The sequence below is a fragment of the Pygoscelis adeliae genome, unplaced genomic scaffold, assembly GCF_000699105.1.
Source record: "Pygoscelis adeliae isolate BGI_AS28 unplaced genomic scaffold, ASM69910v1 Scaffold241, whole genome shotgun sequence".
NCBI classification, from domain to species: domain Eukaryota; kingdom Metazoa; phylum Chordata; class Aves; order Sphenisciformes; family Spheniscidae; genus Pygoscelis; species Pygoscelis adeliae.
The window spans coordinates 3,878,574-3,898,598 of record NW_008824056.1 but is presented as its reverse complement, the minus strand read 5'-3'; the positions used below and the strand labels follow the sequence as shown (position 1 = coordinate 3,898,598).

Here is a 20,025-nt window from a genome sequence, read left to right as displayed (position 1 = left end):
GATAAGAACAGTTTAATACTTGAAATAACAACAACAACAACAACAACAACAGCAATAATAAATTACAATGGAAAGTAAAACAACGAGAGAGAGAGAGAGAGAGAGAGAGAAACAAAACCCAGAAAGGGAAAAAACAAAAAAAACCTCAGAAAAACAAAAAACCAAGAGGTGATGAAATTGCTTACCACCTGCTGATCGACGCCCAGTCAGTCTCTGAGCAGCGATCACTGCTCCCTGGCCAACTCCCCCCAGCTTATAAACTGAGCATGACATCACACGGTATGGAATATCCCTCTGGCCAATTTGGGCCAGCTATCCTGTCTATACTCCCTCCCAGCTCTTGTGCACCTCCTCGCTTGCAGAGTGTGGGAAGCTGAAAAGTCCTTGACTTAGTATAAACACTGCTTAGCAACAGCTAAAACATCAGTGTGTTATCACATTATTCTCATGCTAAATCCAAAACACAGCACTGTACCAGCTACTAGGAAGAAAATTAACTCTATCCCAGCTGAAACCAGGACATACATTTATATATTTCTCCTCACTATGTAATTTTTGTTGTTTTTTAAATCATGAAATATGCTAGTCTAGAAATGAAACAGGGCAAAACTTCTTCAGCCGACGCTCATGGATTACAAGCGAGCCACAGGGTATGTGCTGGTGCTCATCCAGGAGTGCAAGCTGAGCAGGTCATGCTTGCTCTGTTACTTTCAGCTGGTCAAACACACAAATATTGCCTCAATTTTATTTTGCTAGTAAGAAGTTGTTATGTTTGCCTTAGGAACTGGATATGAATGAAAATAACAGCGGCCTCATGCTCATGAGTGGGGTGGGATGCAGGGGGAGCAGTGGAGCTGGGCTTTTTGTGAGGTGATCCCCCCGTGAAAATGCCTGGACCCTGAGTCAGGGGCTGCTCTCTCCTGCACAGCAAAAGGGACGAGAATGGGTTTATCTTCTGTGCTGAGGCAGATCTGTGCAACTCTGTATTTTACACATACGGGCCAGCTCCTTCTTCCGGACTGGCAAGGACCACTCAGAAAGACACACGCACGTGAGTAGTCTGTACGTCTGATCCCGTACACTGCCGATTGCCAAAGCTGCTACAGAGCTGCAAAGCAGAGCAGCTTCACGAAACATCAGGAACAAGAAGGATGAAACATTACTCTTCATTATTTGCTGTATAGTAAACAGTACCATGAGATGTAATACAAATTATGCGTTAAGAAGATACATTAACATTAAGAAGAATATGCATATTAATTAAGAAGGAAAAGATGGAAAAAAGCTGGGGGTCGTGGCAACTTGCAGTAGCCCTTACACATTGTTAAAATCCATGGAGATACCATACAGCGTGAGGAGGCAGAGCTGCTTTGTGAAAGGGCTTGTGGAGTAGGGGTATAGTTGACAAACCTTTTACAAAAAAACGCAGCAATGTTTTGCCATTCATAGTAAAAGTATAAAAAAAAGGCATAAAAGTCAGTGAGATCATCTTGCAAGTTGTTAGAGCTTGAAGCATATGGTTTTCAGAGGCAAGTCCTAACAGGTACCTGGGTCTGATTTTCACCACAGGTGACTCGATGGATGCTGGGTGGGATTGCTCCTCACCTGCAGCTGTGCAGAAGCAGGCTGCAGCCCCTGCAGATAAATGGGCCGCTGGGGCAGTGGCTGTTCCCCTGTGTGCCTCCTCTTGTGTTTGCTCTGTGTGTTGTTTCCATATCCTGCAAGGAATGCCTCATCTCCAAGGTGTGCACATAATCCTGTGGAGGTAGTGTTTGGTGGCATAATGCCCTTTTTTTCATCTATCTGTCCATAACTGGCCTGGCTTACCTGTACCTGGGATGAGTGGTCTGGTTGCTTTAACCGACTTGCAGAAGTTTAAGGCTACGAGGGCTGATGTGTTTGTCCGTTCTGGCTTCCTGCGTGCTTTGAGGTAGAGAACCTTGTGTATTTCTTCATCAGTTTCTGCTGAGCTGCAGCATGCCTTGTAAGCCTGTCTGTTGTGATATTCCATTGCTGCCCTTTGCCAAAGGTTTTGACTTTATTTGTGTTGTTTGATGAGAGAGAATTTGCAGGGCTGTTTTCGGGGCAGAGTTCTTCATGCTTCTGACTGTGAGGCTTTGGGAGGATGCAATACAATGTGAAGGGTGCCTGGTTTCATTCCTGTCACTTTGCTTTGGGAAATTCTCTTTGTCTTGGTGTGTTGCAGAGGGGTTGTTCAGCAGCACCGAGCCAGGCTGCCTCCCTCTGGCAAGCAGGAGGGGGTATGTTGCATCTCCTCTACATTCTGCTTTGCTGCGTGCAGCTTTTTAACCAAGATGGGGAAGCCCCCAGCCACAGTGATCGCCCAGGGAAATGAGGGCTTTCAGGACTTCAGGGTCAAAGAGTTAGTTTGGTTTGTTAAAACTAAAAAACCCAAAAGAGAGCTTTATGGATAGAAATGATGACGTTGCCATGCATGTGATGCTAGGTTAAAGTGTTAGTGCTGGGTTCAGGTGTTTGGGTTTTATCCTGCAAGCACTTGCTGTAGCGTTATGTTCCTTCTGAGCATTGTCCTTCTGAGACGGAGCCTGATGTGTGTTATGAGCAAAGCCTGTACATCTTCTTTTCTCTTGTTTGATGTCTGTACATTTGCTGGGCGTCCTTGTTCTCCGCTGCCCTGACGCAGTAACAACTGCATCCCTGCCTTCACAAGAGCTGAAGGGCAAAACTGCTGCTGGTGATAGTGTGTGCCTCTATTGGAACCCACTTATTTTACTTTCCAGATCCAGTTCAGTGCTATTGATATTCCTACTTTTCTTCATACCAGCTACTTTTCAAATAACTTACTGGAAAAAAAAAAAGCAAATGTCTTCATAAGGTCTTACCCCAAGAAAGAGAGGGTATTTTGATCTAGACGTTACCAAATAGCATGTCTTCTTTTGTTTACTGCATATGCCATATTGATGTTTATTTGAAATCTTCACTTCTTTTAACTTCTTTAGAGCTAATCGTTTACAAGTTAGTACATCTGGTGGTTGTTGAATGTGGTAGTGATGAACCTCTTTGCTTGAGATGTTCTTAAATTATGTAATTCTAATACATCAGGTCAACTGCTCCAGTGATTCTCCCCGAATCTTTTGATTTTGAAAAGGGAAATTCAAATCCAGCAAATCGTATTAGCAAGGCGTTCAGGAAGTGCACCAGGGAGCAAACCAGGATGATCCAGAATGAATTTGCAAACTGTTCACTGTGAGTCTTGAATGTAAAACTTCCCTCTTTGAAATTAGCAATTTTCTCTGAAAGGTGATGGATTTTCACTTCTGAAGAGAAGAGAATCATGATGAGACAACCACAGGAACCTGAAACAGAGGGGGAGATGCTCCTCATCTCAGCGATCCCTGCAGCAAGGCCATGGGATGTACATCACAACCAAATGCCATATTGATAGTGTTGTTATGGCCACTGCAACTTAGCTTTAACAGGGATTATTTTTAGAATCCAAGCCAATGGCTATTGAAATTGGTAAGCTTTTAAAACTGAATTTGGCTTAGGACCAGTAATATTTAATATGGCTGCTTTAGTGCCCTGATACAGCAAAGTATCTGTGCTCTTTTTCAGCTTTAAGCTGCTCATTGTCCCATTGAACATAACCGAACTGTCTGCATGTTTAAAGATAAATATGTACTGAAGTCCTTTATTAAAGTATGATTGTAATACGTAATTCTTTGTAAAGTAATGGTAAATCTTCTTGTCAGCCAAGCCAGCAACACAGAGAATGGGCTTTATCTTCTCTAAGTGGCAGAGGGACAGGGATGGTCTGTTATCCCTGTTGGCAGTGTTTTTTCAGAGACTGCTTTTACAGCGAGTTGCTGTCAGTCTCTCCCTCTCTGCTCCTCAGTTTCTTTCTTCCTTGAGAAAGTCTTTTTGGCGTAAGTGGTGATCTCGCTTACACAGCTGGAAATCTCCCATCATGGCTAATACAAGCAGTTGCATCACTGATTTTTTTGGTTGGATGGGTTTTTTCCCCCCCCTTCCCCCCTCTGCTGCGATTCCCAGTTCTGACCGTGTGCTGTGCGCCCGTGATGTGGCCCATCTCTGGGTCCCTGAGGCTTGTGGTCACCATCCCCTTTTTCTGCCAGCTTATGCAGAAGGACTGGAGGTGCTGGGGCTGCCTGCCACTGCTTCCTGCAGCCGCTTGCCTGTACCCATCCCACTACCTGCTCTTGCAGAGGATTTTGACATTTTTATCCCTTAACTCTAGTTTGGAAAAAACATGTTTTGATACAGCAAAGTCATCCGCCTTTCTGCCTAGCTTTGTTTTGCCAGTTTTGAGTCAATGCAGCCATGGTCCTTAATATGGTCTCCCATGCCAATAAATCAGTCATCATAAGTAGCAAACATGGACAGGTATTAGCCTGGTAGGCCAAGGGTGGGGTGGTACTTACATGCGATGAAGCTCCAGAGGTACAACCCAACAGGGCCGTGCAGAGTTTCATAAGGGCTGCCAAAAGCATTGAACATGAAGAAACCTGCTCCCACCAGAGCAAAGATGATCAGTACTGTACAGAAGAGAATGACACTAACATGGATACTTGCAGGGATAATTTTGAGCAAATCTGGAAAAACTAAAAACAAAATGAACAAAACATTATTATACACATAGGCAAAGTTGTTTCAGAAGTCAGGCCAGGGATTTCTTGCTGGTTTGTGATAATTGTTTTAAATTGTGCTCTTCCAAATGCAACCAAAGATGAAAATGAAGTTATTAACTAGAAACAGGTTTTCATGGATGTCTGGAGGCAGAAGCATTTTGTGAAACTCGGAAGCGTAGACTGGCCAGGAGAGAAAGACCAGCTCCAGGGAAAGCCTCTCCTCCCCTTCCTGAGGGTATTTCCCTATGTTATTCTCCCTGCCCTGGCCGTACCCCATACGAGATGTGGAACAGCACCTCTGTGGTCCTGGCACCTTGCCCACGGCCATCCCCGCCTGGCATCTGCACTGGGCTCTCTAGGGTGCAACTCCCAGCACCTCCAGCTCTAAATGCTGTGGACCTGAATCCGGATCAGCATCCTCAGTGGCTGCTCCCTCACCCTGGTGTGTGGGCAGGCATAACAAACTCCTCTCCCCCTGTAGGCGCTATTCAGGGCAGTGGGAAGTTTTTGGGGTTATTTCTTCCTCAGAAACCAGATCACACAGATGCATGGTGGAGGGTAAAGTGTCTACCATCTACCAAGGTGGTATTTGGTCCTTCATGTGAACAGCATATTCTTAGAAAAAAATCAGAAGCTGTAATTGAGGAAGCAGGTCCACCTTGCGCTGGTCTGCAGGACGGCATGAAGGGCTACTCACAGTGTCTGTGTTAAGGGTCTGATCTCGCATCCCTCAGCTGGAGGCTTGGCCATCTACTCCTCTTTTGGACTGGGGGGAACAGTAAATCCAGAAACAGACTGTCTGCATTTATGCTCATGAGGTCCCACTGAGGGGCATGAGATTGGAAATGAAATTATACCTGCTTGGCTCATTCACTGAACAGAGGGCAACTGATATTTATTTACTTGCCTAGATCTTTATCAGCTTGTGGGTTTGGCTACAATTAATGTGTGTGTCACTCTTACACCTGACCCTGCCTGGCATGGTCAGCAATTCATACAAAACGTGTTTCTTGGACTGGATTGTTCTCGTCAGTAGAGTCTTGTATCTATCTTATTTTCCAAAATACAGGTGCAGAGGCGGTCAGGTGAGTATGAGAAGTTCCTGACTCTGTGTCAGTATCCATACCATGTGTGTTTTGTGTCTTGTGGTATCTGGGACAGGGTGAGGTAGCTCCCCTTCCCAAGGGATGCTTCTTCTGGCTCCCCTTCCCAGGGTGGGTGCGTGGGCAGGGAGGAGGCTGGGCAGCCCCTGTGGGCACATGGGTCCCTTGGGGGTCCCTCCCCCTTGCACCAGCCTCTTGGTCTGGACCATGTCATGGGCAATGCATGATGGACAATGTTCTTGGGAATATTCAAGTCCTGGCTGTATGGACAAGTGAGGAGGTCACTGGGCAGGTGACATGGAAGGCTCTGTCAGCCTCGGGTGTGTGTTTGGTTGGTTTGGAGTAGAGTGTGTTGTTTATTTAGGTCTGATGTGTCTCAAGTGCACAAATGTTAGGGTTTGACTGCTTTATCTGCTAGGGAAGCAAAGAGCGGCTCCCAGCTGGGATGCTGATTTCATTCTATTTCAGAGCAGTGATTCCATCGCTTTGATTAATCACAAATATACAGTGCTGTTTTGGTAAGTTTATACCCACAGAATTTTGGCTAAAAATATGTGGGTTTTTCCTGAAAACCTTAAGCAATAAATCTTTAAGTTAAAAGGTCCACATTTTATTATGAAGAAGCAGGAAGTCATTAGTGAAGCCGTGGTGCTGACATACTGGCAAGTTAAATGTGTTGTGTGCTGCATGTTGCTGGGAGATATTCAAGGCTCCAGGGATGTATGATATCTGGGGAAGATAACGTGTGACGTTGTTCATAGTATAGAGATTCCCTGTGAAAATCCACCAACAGTCATTGCCAAAGAGATGTGTAGACACCTAAAAGGATCAGAGGTTTCTTACCTCCTATCCTTTGGCATTTTTCTATTTTAAGAAAATAGAAAAAAAAATTGGTGTTTTGATAAAAATCCTTCAAAATAGAGATATATATTTCTGTACATACATTAATCTCAAATTATTTTTAAAATGAAATATGATACCAAAGAGGGAGAAATTAATAAAGCTTACATAAGAGTTATTTGCAAGAAACTATCTGAATGAAATTTTGAAAGAATAAGAATTTTATGTGATCAAAATTTTCTCCCCTGTATTTCCCCAAGTAAAATACTTGTGGAATGTTTTGTGTCTGGAAGCCCAAGGCCAAAAAGCAAAGATGATAAATCAATGAGAGGAAATGGAGAAGTCTTACAATAAAAAAGTAGGATACCAACCTAAAATAAGAGAACAAATAAAATGAGCGTGGAGCTGCTAAGGCTGGTGCTGCCCTGTGCCCTGCCAGCTCCTCCTGCCGGCAGGTGAAATGCTGGTTGTTTGCAGCAGAGCTTTGCTCTGTGGAGTTGACAGTAAGAAGGCTGTTGCTTGGTAGGTGTAAGTACTGTGTGTGTTACGCAGTTAATGCAACGCTTTCACCACATCCTATATAATTTAAGTCTCCAAAAGCTGGAGACTTTAGCATCCGCTGCATTTGCCATTGTATCGCTTGCCCCAGTCACTGCCCCACGAGAGCCCGTGGAGCAGGTCGGGACTGCAACAGTGGGAAAGTGGCGTGTGCGGTTTTGCACTTAGGGTTAATGACTGCTGCCTGACAAAGCTCTGCCGGATGGACTGAAGGCTGTGCTGAGTTCCAGCCATGTAACGGCCAGTGTGACTATGTATGCAAAAACTTAGGAATACTTTATTTTAAATATTTTTATGCAGTTTTTTAGCTACCGTTTCAAATTGTGATCCTGCTTAGCTAGGGCACAAGGGGATAGTCAATCAGACTCAGTATGAGAGAATAATTTGTAATCATTCATGTTTGTTTGGCAACAACAGGTATTTTAGAAGGAATCATCAAATACACTTAACTGCTCCTGATCCACAGGGGCACGATTAAAGTGGGGGTAATAACACCTCGGCACTACCTCACTGCAGCTGTAATGTGCAGAGAGTAAAAAAGCCTCGCATAAATTACTCTGCCTTGTAAAATGTTTACCAGCAAACAGTTCTGCAGCTTGCCATGCAGTAAACACAGAGAAGCAGGTAATGTGGTGTCAATTTATCTCCCTGACTAAATGAAAGGAAAATTAATGAAGCAAATGTTTGCAAACTATTCTTGAAGCTGTGTTAAATAAATATCACCTTTTACGTTGCTGATGGCTGGCTGGGAACAGAGAGGGGTACCCAGTGCCCATGGGGGACCATGCCTGGGGACCCTCACCAGACACAGGGACACAAGGGGGCATGCGGAGCCCTGTGCCCACCGTCTGCAATGCTGCATGAATGCTCACACCTTCCTTGGTAATGGAGAGGCTGCCTGCTCCTGGGGACGGCACTGGGCCAGGGCTCTGCTCCACCGGCCCCCCTTCCCTGGGGCATCCCTGCCAGCCTGGCTCCTGAGCGTAGGGAGCTTGTGGCTGCCAGGTCTAGGCCAGGAGCACAACTACTTGCCGTCTTTGCATGTGCAAGTGCCATCCACAGCAAAACTACCTGTTTGCTAAATTCACCTATTTACCTAAAAGAAGAATTTGCCTGCATAAATGTTACTTCTGCTGGTGGCTACTTATTGTCCGGTTTGGCAGCTGGTGCTTAAATTCCTTATATTATCCTAGTAAAACACAAAGCATGTTTTAGAAATTAGACCTTGTGTTTATTGGACTTTATATTGCATATTTCATATATTTACAAGCATAAGAAGCAGGTGTAATGTTAGTGTGGTATAAGGCACAATTTTACTGTTGTACCATTCAGGCTAGCCAACGAAAAAGCTGAAGAGTCCCTACCTGTGCAGAATTTCTACAATGAATAGCATTAGTTCTTGCAAAGCTACCTGATGTTTTAGAAAAACATGCAAAACTGTATTTAATAATACAATTTTGTATTGTTTATGTTAAGAAAATACATTACTGCATTGTATTGAATCTTTCCCTTGGCACTTGCCTTTATAGCTGTTTATGTCATTAAAATTTTATGTGATGTATCAGGAAAAATTAATTCCAGCAGCTATGTTGTCTTGAAAGAAAAACATTCCTTCATTGTAATGAATGAAATTGTGTGTTAGGTATGCATGCCAGTGACCTTTAGAAAATGAACTGCTGACCCAGAAACTGATGAGAATCAGCAAGATCAAATGAAGCAGAAGGCTTTCCCCAGCCAAACTGGGTTTGCTAGCAGAGCAAATTCATTTTACAATTAAAAGAGATATAGTGGTCAGAGGGGAGCATTTAATGGGAGCAAACATAGAACTAAATAATTTAGCCTGTTTTACGTGCCTTTTCTTCTCAGACATGCTAAAGTGCACTTCAGTGCATTAAACTATGGATGCGTATATTGTATACGGTTATCCTGCTTTTAGGGACGCTCACAGTGAGTTCCCGAGAGCACTGACTTGGATGGGATGGGTCTGCTGCAGCCTCAGAGAATGAGAACCAGCTTCCTTCATTAAGTGGTCTCTGAAGTGAACGCTTCTAGTAGAGGCATATTTTGCTAAGCCACCCAATCACCCATTAAAGTAAGTGTTGTGTTTGCTTTTTAATCTAAATAAAAGATGATCTGAGAATAATTTGTGAGAAGGACAGCAATGCTTCTACCCTCAGCTGTCAGTGAAAGCTCACAGAGGCAAAGGCTGCCCTGTGGAGTGCCATGATCGGTACAACTGGGCTTGTGAAATCATTTAGGCTGTAACTGGGCTACATTTCAGGTATACACAGTGCCAAAAATCACCTCGTAGCGTTACCTTTTCAGAGTGCTGTATAAAGGATGGCAGTGCAGGCAAATAAGACTGACAAGATGTGCTTGTAATATTGTGAGTGAGACCTATTGAAATATTTCACTATTAATGCTTGACTTGTATGGAAGGAGAATAAAAGGTAAAAGAATGCTCTAATAAGCAAGCTTGGGTTCACTTTTAGGTTGGTCAAGGCTCTTGGGTTGTGTTTCTGACCCCAGTGCTTCAGCCCTGCTAGCTCTGCTACTGCAGGTGATGATCTGCTGTGACTGATGCCTGATGGGCTGGGACACTGGAAACAAGGCTGCTCTCTCTAGGGAAGGATGCTGCTCCATCACGGGCATGTCAGCAGCTTCACTTCTGACTCGAGGAGTCTCAGGCATAAGATTAAATCCAGCCCTGATTTCGGATCCTGGGAACAGGCATTAAAGCACATGCTTAAAACCTCATTTTCTCTATCTGAAAAAGAGAACAGTGATATTTACTGATGTCGAGTGAATTACTTCTTCAATGCTTTCTTCTTTATGCAATTCCTGAAAGCCTTGGAGTTCTTTGAATATGTACATTAGGCACTCATATTAAAGAAACTAATTTTTAATATTGTCCGGTGCAGTAGGATTCTGCAGCTCTGTATGAACACTCTGTGTCTCTGTATGAACACTCAGGTTTCATGGGTTTTTTACCATTCCAAAGTGACTAGCTTAGCTGTGACTAATTAAAAACTTCACATTGTATTATTTCTGTTCTTTGGTTACATCTGTGTTTATGTGCTCTGAAATACTTATGAATGCAAGTTTGGTGAACGCTTGGATAGGAAAGCTTGGTTACATGAGACTTCTGTGAGCATGGATAGAAAGTGTATGGCCATAGTGAGAGCAAACTATGTAACCCTGGAGTACATTTGTTTGAAAATGCTCTGCAATACTTGCACAGATCCAAAGCTTACCTGTATGTAGCATTGTGAGATATTTAAAAAGACACGATGACTGATATTATTAAGTCATTACAAACAAGCTGCGCATTTGTATTGTTTTGTACCTGTAATATTACTTTACACTGCCCACAAAATTAAAATTCTTTGAAATTATTGCTCCAATCACACTAGCAGTACATCAAAATATTTCAGCCATAACAAGATGAAATGTACAGATGGGAGCCTGAATGCAAGGCACATCAATGAAATGGTTTAAAAGTATCTAAGCAGTAAATATGTGGAAAGAAAATGATTAGAAAGAGAAGCCAATGGGCTGTCTTGACATCTGGCATGGGGGCTGTCTGTCACAGCTGGGTTTAGTCCTGCCTCGTGCACTGAGCTGATATGGAAAGAGATATCCCGCTTCTTGCCACACAGTGAGGTTGCTGTGGGCGACCTTTCCATAACTTCGCTTGCACCAAATTGGCCACTGATTCATTCTGCTACTGCTCTCCCTGCCTGGGGAGCTCCCGTGAGGGGGCTGGTGTGAGCCCTGGGGCTGCTCAGCCGGACTCCATCCCATGGCTGGGAGGTGCTGGAATTGGGGTGCGCACCCAGCCAGGGCCCACATGAGGCTGCCCATGGGGGATGGCTGGCTCTGGCCTCAGGCTGCAGCTGTATCTTGTCCTCATTTTACAGCAATTTAGCTGTGCCTCATAGCTCTGTTGCTGTAATGAACCTGGACAAATGTCAGTCACAGAGCTGCTGATCGCTAGCAGCTTTGTCAGCTGTGGTTCATAACAATTTCACCTGCAGCAGAAAACTAATTCCTTGGGATTTAGTAGGCCTCTCTGAAAAGTCACCCCAGCCTATAACTGGCAGGGTGGAATATCTGCATGCTGCAACGGCAAAGCAAGCAATTGATAGAAGAACTTCAGCTGTATAAATAGACTATAAATGATGGAATTTAATTAGAGATGGCAAGCCTTAATATTATATTAATTTGGTCTACTACTTTGGAAAAATATAATATGGTAAATAATTTCTGATACCTAATCTGGTAACCTTACCTTGTTTTAAATGACTCATAAGCAATTTACCAGTGCTGTTTTAGCAGAATGCTTCTAAACTGTGTTTTGTAATAACTTCAGGTGGCATATTGTACCTATAACAAATGGCTGTTTGTTATTATCTGTTTAATGTGCTGCTAGATACAAACTGTGTGTTCACTTGATCATTTTATTGATCTTCTTATCCTTGAAGATAAACAGGTTATGAATATTACATGTAAAGCAAAACCATTGCTAACAGTCTTTGATAAAATTCTGCATGTCAGATACCAAGTTCGCCTTGCAGATCAACTGACTGAATGTCAGCTAGCATCCACCATCCGTTCTTTCAATTAATGCAGCAGATTGCTAACTTTTTGGCTGCTTTGTTTCTCAACAGCAGCCAAACATATCTATGCCCCAGCTCTTTCATGAGATTTCTGCTAGTTTAGTTCATTCTTTCATGACGGCACAGAGGACGCGATGTTGACGCACACAGAGGAAGATGATAGAGATTAATTGAAAAACAATTTTTTTAAAGTAATAGTATAAATCTTTTGAAATGTAGATATCTGTGTAACTGAAATATAGATTGTTGAAAATGTTCACGTGGCTTTACTAGTATCAGAAAATAAGTCATTTGAACCGGAAGATCAGAACACTAACAGCAGCATTTGCTTTAGAATATTTCATGCTTGTTAGGATCTGTGTACGAGCAAGGGGACACCGGGGCAGCTATCTCCCAGCTCCCCTAGCCCTCAGCAGTGCGGTGTTAAATAATTTAAATGCCATTGTTACTCACATGAAAACTGGAAAGGTCTCCCCCCGAGCCCACACTGTCTCACACGCTCGCCATGGAAAAGCCCATACTGGATTTTGCCAATAAACTTCTCCAGCTCCTGGCCAGTGGCGTTGACGAGCAGGGCTCCTGTCTTGCAGAGTATTGTCCCCTTAACCCACAGCTGTGTGCCGATGGCTGCCGCGGTCCCCAGCGCACAAGCGAAGCTCAGCACCCCGGCTATGCAAAAGATAATTTTCTTCTGCTGGGCTGGCATGGTGGCGTGCAAAGTCCTCTGAGGGACGCAGCTTTCAGTGAGGCAGCGACAAGGTCTTCATCAGCGCGGCAAACAGCCAAGCTCCCCAGACAAGAGTCCTGGGCACCCAGCCAGCCCTGCTTGCGGCAGGAGCCCTCTCCTTAGGGAGCTTCAGCAGTGAAGGCTATGCAAAAGATAATTTTCTTCTGCTGGGCTGGCATGGTGGCGTGCAAAGTCCTCTGAGGGACGCAGCTTTCAGTGAGGCAGCGACAAGGTCTTCATCAGCGCGGCAAACAGCCAAGCTCCCCAGACAAGAGTCCTGGGCACCCAGCCAGCCCTGCTTGCGGCAGGAGCCCTCTCCTTAGGGAGCTTCAGCTGTGAACCTCTGAGGCACACATTTCCTGAAAGATGCTGTAAAGGTTTCTCTTCCCCATCCCCTTCTGTATAGCTCCAGCTTGCACACTATTGAGTTTAAATAAGCTGGAAAATAGAGCGGTTTGTAGAGTGTTTCAGTGCATCCTCTGTCACTTGATAACAAGGGTTTAAGATGACAGAAGGAGCCTCTCCGTAATTTGAGTGCTCTGCTCTTCCCAGCCCCCTGTCTGACCGGGTGAGCAGGGGATTTCAGAGACAGGCTTGGCTGCTGTGCCTGATTGTCTGCTCTCCAAAAAGGAAGTTTTCAGAAGGTTTTATTTTTCCAAGTTTTCCTCTAAAGCTAGCAGTGCTGAGCTGCTCTGCTCTTTTTTTGGGGTGTGTGTGTTTTTCTTTTTTTCGTTGTTGTTCTTAATGCAATGGCACAGGTAACACACAGTACCCCCGCTAAGCCAGGAGGCCCCCTCTGCAGTATTTGGTTGCATTTGGGCACTGTTTTTCCCTGTCAAGGCATTCCCAGGCAAGGGCAGCGTATCTGATATATATTGTATTGTTTTGGCTGCGGTGTGTAGGATGCTCAGACAAACACTTCAGTTCAGGTTTCAAATATACACAAATACCTCTTTCTCTCACTTCTTTACAGAAGACCCAGTCTACCCCAAGGCTTGGTGGTATGCTGGCTCCCTGTGCTTTGTGCAGGAGAGGCACCGCTGGGCTCCCGCTGCTGCCAGGGACCTGCCTTGTTCTTCATGCAAGCCAAAGTCATGGGCACGAAATAACCCATCCCCTGGAGTGTGGCTAACTCAGGGCCTCAGCTAGGACCAGAAGCATGGCTGTCTGCATTGACCTACTGACTGCCAGTGATTTCAGCAAGCACAGGGTTTGGGTTTTTTTCCTAGCCAGATCAACTTAGAAAGTGGTTTGTTAACTGGATGCACGTCCATTGCAGGAATACTCTTCAGGTGGTTTAAGAGTATCATATTGGTTATGCTTAAAGACTGAGTCTGGTTTAACTACATAGGTTTTAAGACAACCTTGGAATTAAAATGAAGCAAGGCTGTGTATAGACAAATGATTTTTTTTTTAAGCTAATGCTTAAATAAAGCTGTAGTTCGTGCTGTGATCATCATACATAATCAAAAGATGGCACACTGCTGTATCTCTGGGGTCCATTACCACTGAGCTTGCACTGTGCGCAGTGCTGAATGCATACAGGTTTGGGGAAATGCTTATTTTTTAAAGATGGTTTTGAATACTTTACTTGAGCAGAATGCATTTATTGCTCCCTGAAGAGGGACTGTAATATTTTAATATGACTATCACCAGCACAATAGCAATGAAAGGAACAAACTTGAACATATGCATATAAAAGTGACTGTGTCCTAGAAAGAATTTGAGGGGGGAGGGGGGAATTTAATTGCATTATCTGTTTTGGTGACTACTTTTTTCAAGTGTCAGCTTTCTGATAGTCTTTTCATATGGAGCAATAGTTTATGCCACAGAAAATTACGTAGTTTTCTGAATGAGCTAAGATGTTTCAGAATCCCTGAGAAAAGCAGGGGTGGTGATACAGGAGCAGCCAGCACTGAGGGGGGCTTTGCTCCTCAGCATTCGGCTGTACCTTGCAATAGGCTAGGCAGTGGCTGGTGGCATGAAGATAGCGGAGGTGAGATTGGGCTGGAGATAACACTGTGCATAGACAAACTAGAAATTAGAGTGAAGAATTGTCCTGGAGTTTGCCCTGGAGTAACTTTTTCTTGGAACATTCATTACCAGCTGCAGATCTTGATTGCATTTGTTTGAAACCAATTCAGTTAATATGTGCCTTGGCAGACAGTACAAGTCCCTTTCTAACTCCAGCTGTGAATTCTGCAGTGAACACTAAGGAGGTATCTGACAGGGTCTGTTTGTTTGTGTTTGCGCAGTAACACAATGTTGCTTTCTGGGTGGTTAAAATAATATTTCCTGGTATCTGGGGTACTGTATTTATCAAGCAAGTATGGGGGGGGGGAAGCTCATGCTCTCTGATGTTAAAGACTAGCAGTTTTAGAAAAGAAGGTCTCCTTCAATGAACTTTCGACAGGTTTTTATAACATCTCTCTTCTAAAGCATGTGAAGCAAATAATGGTTACTTACTGAATGGATAATTATTGGGTTATTTACTAATGGATAATTAACTGAAAAAGTGAAGCTGAGGTATCTGATGATCACAGAAAATATTTTATTCCAAACGCTGTGTGCTCCACCACAACGAATACTGCTTTGAACGTATGACAAGAGCAAAGAAGATGCACCAAATCACAAGATAAAAAGGGGAAACATATTTGTTTCTTCCCTCAGGAGCATTAGATTCCCCACTTTCTGATAATATCACACTAGAAGCAAGACTTAGGTGAGTCACTGTTCAAGGACAAGCTTAAACCAAATAGAAGCAGTCAAGGAATATTGTAAAATTGCTGCTGTGACTGGGATGATACTTTATTTCTGGCCTGAGTGTTGGGATACTCCTTTCGTGAGCAGTGCATCATGCAGCATCATGTGCCCTTTCACAGTCTGTGTCGCAGTCTCAGGTCTTGCCTGATAGTCCCATCCCATTCACTGCAGAAGAGCCTTCCTCTTCAGCTTACTCGTCTTGAGCAAGTCCTTTCTCCCATCCCATGTGTCCAAGATGTTACTAAATCTCTTACTGTTTTTTCCCCCGCAATATTGGAAATGACTGCCCTTCTCTGCACTGGCTCAGACAGGCTCTGGAGGCCCTGGTCTTCCCCATCACTGCCGTAGCCCTTCTCCCGCATGCTGGCTGCTTGGGGCTATGCCGTTGCTGAGGAGGCACGCCGCTCCTCCCTGCCTTCTACCCTGCATCAGGTTTCAGCTCCTTCGTCTGGTGTCCCTGCAGAGCAATGCTGCACCCTGGGACCTCTCCACGAATCCTGGCTGGTTGCTGCTCCCTCTTTGTCCTGCTCTTTGCTCCCAGCTTTTCTGCAAGTGGATTGCTGAGGGAATGTTTTTGTTCCTGTCCCCCTAAATACCCATTTCTCCCTTCAGGCCTGCATACACTGAAAAAGATAAAGGAAAGACTGTTGTTGTTGTTGTTTAGCTTATTTAAAAACAAAGTTAGGGCGAGGCTATATTATCAGACAATCTTGACTGTTTGCATACTGAGATATACAGGGGTCTTGTCTCCTGCGCTGTACTTGTACGGGTGGCGTAATGACAGTCTCAGGAGGCTTTTCCACCTGTGCCGTTACCTTGTAGAGGGCTCAGTACTCTTCCTCCCTGTTTAACATGGTGTTAGCTGCTCCTGTGTAGCTGTTCCTGAAAAGGGCTGATTTTAAATTGTCATTTATGCACTTTCTCCTCAAATTTTCTCTCAACCACTAAGGTTTTTAAAAACCCCTAAATTTAAAGAAATAGACTATAATACTTCTGAACCCAAGTCACTGGAGTGTTGTACGATGATTAACTAATTAATTTTACTTTTACTTGTAAGTATAACATGATGTTGTGTGAGTACTAGTGGTGATGTATAAAATGCTGTCATCCATGCGACTTAGGTCACAACTGCAGATGCTCGGCTCCTCCTTCAGTCGGTTCCCAGAGTGAGTAGCAGTACATACCATTCCAGTTCACTGACTCTGCATTTAGCAACCAATGCAGGTCAACAGTGCGTGAGGTGAACAACCACTGTGAAAAATGCACTGAACTAGATATTTTTGATGAGAGCAAATGCCCATTAAGTGAGGAGTGGAAAAGAACCACCTTTTTTCTTCCACAGATGCCTAAACCCCAGTTTATGATACTTAAGGGTAAATATGCGATGTGAAGTATAGATAGATGAAGAACAATGGCTTGTGTACGTGAACCTGGAAAGTAGTAATAGCACACTACTACTTAAAGAGACTGAAATGTCCTGCACTAATGTGATCTTTGGCAATCATTGCAGTCAAATGGACACTTTATTTTTAATTTTATCAATTAAATTTATCCTATGGTAAGGACAGAGTAGAAAAAGATTTTAGGACCTCCAAAACTGCCACCAAGTTTTGTAAAAGATTTGGATTTTATAACTCTTATGGATGAAAACTTCTGTATATCCACAGTCATGTAATGACTTGTGGCATATGTGGGACTGATGCTGATTACGTTCTGTTCTTTCCCACCATGTCACAACTGCTGTAGAGTTGATATCAGTTTACCAGAAAGGCCACCCTTGGTTGTAGAAATGTTCAGGATGAAAACACCAGGAGTGATGAGGACCCATAGTGATGTGCATTTTAGCAGAAACCCCTGTGGGAAGTTTGCATGTTGGCTGCAGTCATCTGCAGTCCAGACAAGTGGTGCCATTTGTCCCTCACTACCATGAGAACTGAATAGACCTGCAAATGTGAAAAATGAGATGTCCTTCAAGAAAGCATATAACCAATAATTAACGCAATATTTTCAGAAGTTACCCTCTATTTTTAACTAGCATCAGTAAAGTCACAGCAAATGACAAGAATTTAGTCATGATGGTAAAAAAAAACATACTATGAACTGGTATTTGCCATTCTTCTTTATTCAGAGCTTATTCTTCAAATTCCCATGCTAAAGTGGTGGCTTAAGGCACTACTCACTTGACTAAAGGTGACAAGAAATACTCGTTACCCTCTGAACAGAGTCAGCTCAACCAAACCTGGCTCCCCTGGCAGTATTTCTGGAGAAATACAAACTAAAACTCCAGATCAGAATGGTTGCAGACTTGAGGGTTTAAAGAAACTGAATTTGAACCCGGACTTCCCAAACATCAGTGACTGAACTGAGGACTGGAGCAGTGGACAGAGCAAATCTATAGCCAGATCTGTAACCCTGCTCTGTGGACTTTATGGGGCCAGTCTCTGCTGGGACTCTTGCACTGTAGAGGTGCTGTAAAATGCAGGCAGATCAACACAGAACAGGAGTGCCATTATGAGATTGGCAGACCATTCTGTGTGACAAAAAACACCAAAAGACTGGGATCCGTGTGTTTAAATACATCAAGATGTGTTTGACAAAGTCTCGGGAATAAGATGTAATGATACTATCTTAAAATATGCATGATATTAATCTTCCCAAAGCCAGGGATCACAACACTGATCTAGTGTGCCAGTGTAACTTATGAAAAGCTCTGAAGCATTTTTATCCACTGGTGGAGTGAAGGAAAAGAGATGACAAACACTGCTGGTCTTTCAAGCATGCCCTTGGATCACATACAAAGTCTGATAAACATGTCAAGGAAGGTATCTTAGAGCTAGATTTTAAAGTTTGAAGATCTCAGACTTGTTGATCCTTGCCTTTGGTGAACAACGCAGCTGGATGCATGAAAAGTAGTTCAGTAACCAAAGGTGACAAAGATTTAAATAGAAAATGTATTAACAAATGTGAGACAGTATAGTGCATTACTATCCTACTTTATTGCTGTTGCCTAGTTCAGCCTCAGCTTTTAAGTTATCTGTGGTTTGATTAGAGAATTGCTTAGAGACGAAAGAAATGTGGTTTGCCTGTATTTCCTGTTCTTGTCCATACTAAATTCGAACATAAGCTCATTTGTAGAGTGCTGTTGTTAATTCTATTTAGACTTATTTGCAACTGACTGTCTAATCTTGTCTTCCCAAAGTATCTCATGTTTGTACTGTTCTGGAGTTGTAGCCCAAGGAGAGGATCTGGCACAAATAATGGGTAGAAAGGGGAAAAAAGTTTTCATGCTTGCTTACTGTAATGCTAATACAGGAATGCACCTACTACTCCAATACCTAAGGAGATGGCACCTATACTGAGAGCGGGGAATGTGTTCTGCATAGCAGGACACTGATTGCAGGCTGTGATTAAGACTGCAGCCCCATTTCAGGAAGGTAGGCAAGTACAGGACATCCACCTGCATGCTGGAAAAGGGAGGAGCCCTAAAGCTTTAATGTTGTACTCATCTTGTTTTGAAGATTCATTAATCGGAAATGGTACCTCTGTGTGGTGGTTTTGGCTGGGATAGAGTTAACTTTCTTCACAGTAGCTAGTATGGGGCTATGTTTCAGATTTGTGCTGGAAACAGTGTTGATAATACAGGGATGTTTGTGTCAGCACTGCTCAGCAGTAACAAAGAGTCAAGGCCTTTTCTGCTTCTCACACCACCCCACCAGCGAGTAGGCTGGGGGTGCACAAGAAGTTGGGAGGGGACACAGCCGGGACAGCTAACCCCAACTGACCACAGGGATATTCCATACCATGTGACATCATGCTCAGCATATAAAGCTGGGGAAAGAAGAAGGAAGGGGGGGATGTTCGGAGTGATGGTGTTTGTCTTCCCAAGTAACCGTTACACATGATGGAGCCCTGCTTTCCTGGGGATGGCTGATCACCTGCCTGCTGATGGGAAGCAGTGAGTGAATTCCTTGGTTTGCTTTGCTTGTGTGCGTGGCTTTTGCTTTACCTATTAAACTGTCTTTATCTCAACCCACAAGTTTTCTCACTTTTACTCTTCTGACTCTCTCCCCCATCCCGCCGTTGGGGAGTGAGCAAGCGGCTGTGTGGTGCTGAGTTGCCAGCTGGGGTTAAACCATGACACTCTTAACATCGTGTTTCCTGTTCTGCTTGGATGATCCACTGGGATCAGTGGATCCGTTGGGGTGATAGACTGGTCCCTGGGAGCATCCTTCGGGAATCATGGAGCAGCGTGCCTCTGTTGCCCTGTGCTGGGAGTGGCAGCTGAAAGGAGATGGACAAAGCAACTTGCCCAAGGGCCACCCAAGGCTGCGGCCCCAGAGGGGACATTGTCATTGCTGACGGAGCAGCACAGTGCCTCTCCATAGTCATTTGGCGCCTCTGGGAGCGGGACCAGGATCTCTCACAGACCCCAGGCAGCAGAGCAAGAAGGAATGGGTGCCCTTCACTCCTCTGCTTGGCCCTGGCCGCTGGAGCTGCCAGACGCTGGAGTAGAGGGAGGGGCTGTGCCTTGGGAGATGGGTGGGTGGAAAATGGGGGGAGGCTTTGCTGCATCCTCCTCCTCAGCCGCTAGCTACGCGGGGCAGGTTGTGCCCGGGACCTAAAACTCCTCCTGGGAAGACGAGAGACTGCTTGTGCCTCTCGAGCCGCGGGAGCAGCGGGGGGGGACCCGCCCGGAGCGGGGCTGCCGGGGCGGCTCAGCTAGTGACGGCCTCCCTCGCCGCCAGAGCGCGGGCGGAGCTGCCTCGTCCGCAGCGGGCTATTAC

General features: G+C 44.4%; 2 protein-coding genes across 2 annotated transcripts in view; both read right to left on the bottom strand.

Annotated features, from left to right (window-relative positions):
- Positions 1–2,011, bottom strand: part of SIAH2 (siah E3 ubiquitin protein ligase 2) — a 41,585-nt gene extending 39,574 nt beyond the window's left edge. The window contains exons 1-2 of the mRNA XM_009334004.1: positions 1,828–2,011; positions 999–1,124 (exon numbers count right to left, since the gene is read on the bottom strand). Coding sequence (XP_009332279.1) covers positions 999–1,124; positions 1,828–2,011 — 310 coding nt within the window. The remainder of the gene's footprint in view (positions 1–998; positions 1,125–1,827) is intronic.
- A 1,061-nt stretch (positions 2,012–3,072) lies between these two features.
- Positions 3,073–12,457, bottom strand: CLRN1 (clarin 1). The gene is made up of 3 exons (XM_009333968.1): positions 12,205–12,457; positions 4,425–4,604; positions 3,073–3,338 (listed from the first exon to the last, which is right to left on the bottom strand). The coding sequence occupies exons 1-3, from the start codon at positions 12,455–12,457 to the stop codon at positions 3,073–3,075; spliced, it is 699 nt and encodes a 232-aa protein (XP_009332243.1).
- Between the last annotated feature and the right edge of the window lie 7,568 nt (positions 12,458–20,025).

Coding starts and splice junctions, on each gene's coding strand:
- CLRN1 (XM_009333968.1), bottom strand. CDS start 12,457: ATGCCAGCCCAGCAGAAGAAAATTATCTTTTGCATAGCCGGGGTGCTG. Junction 4,605..12,204: donor GAGACCTTTCCAGTTTTCAT/GTGAGTAACAAT, acceptor TTTTGTTTTTAG/TTTTTCCAGATTTGCTCAAA. Junction 3,339..4,424: donor CCTCTGGAGCTTCATCGCAT/GTAAGTACCACC, acceptor CCTCTGTTTCAG/GTTCCTGTGGTTGTCTCATC.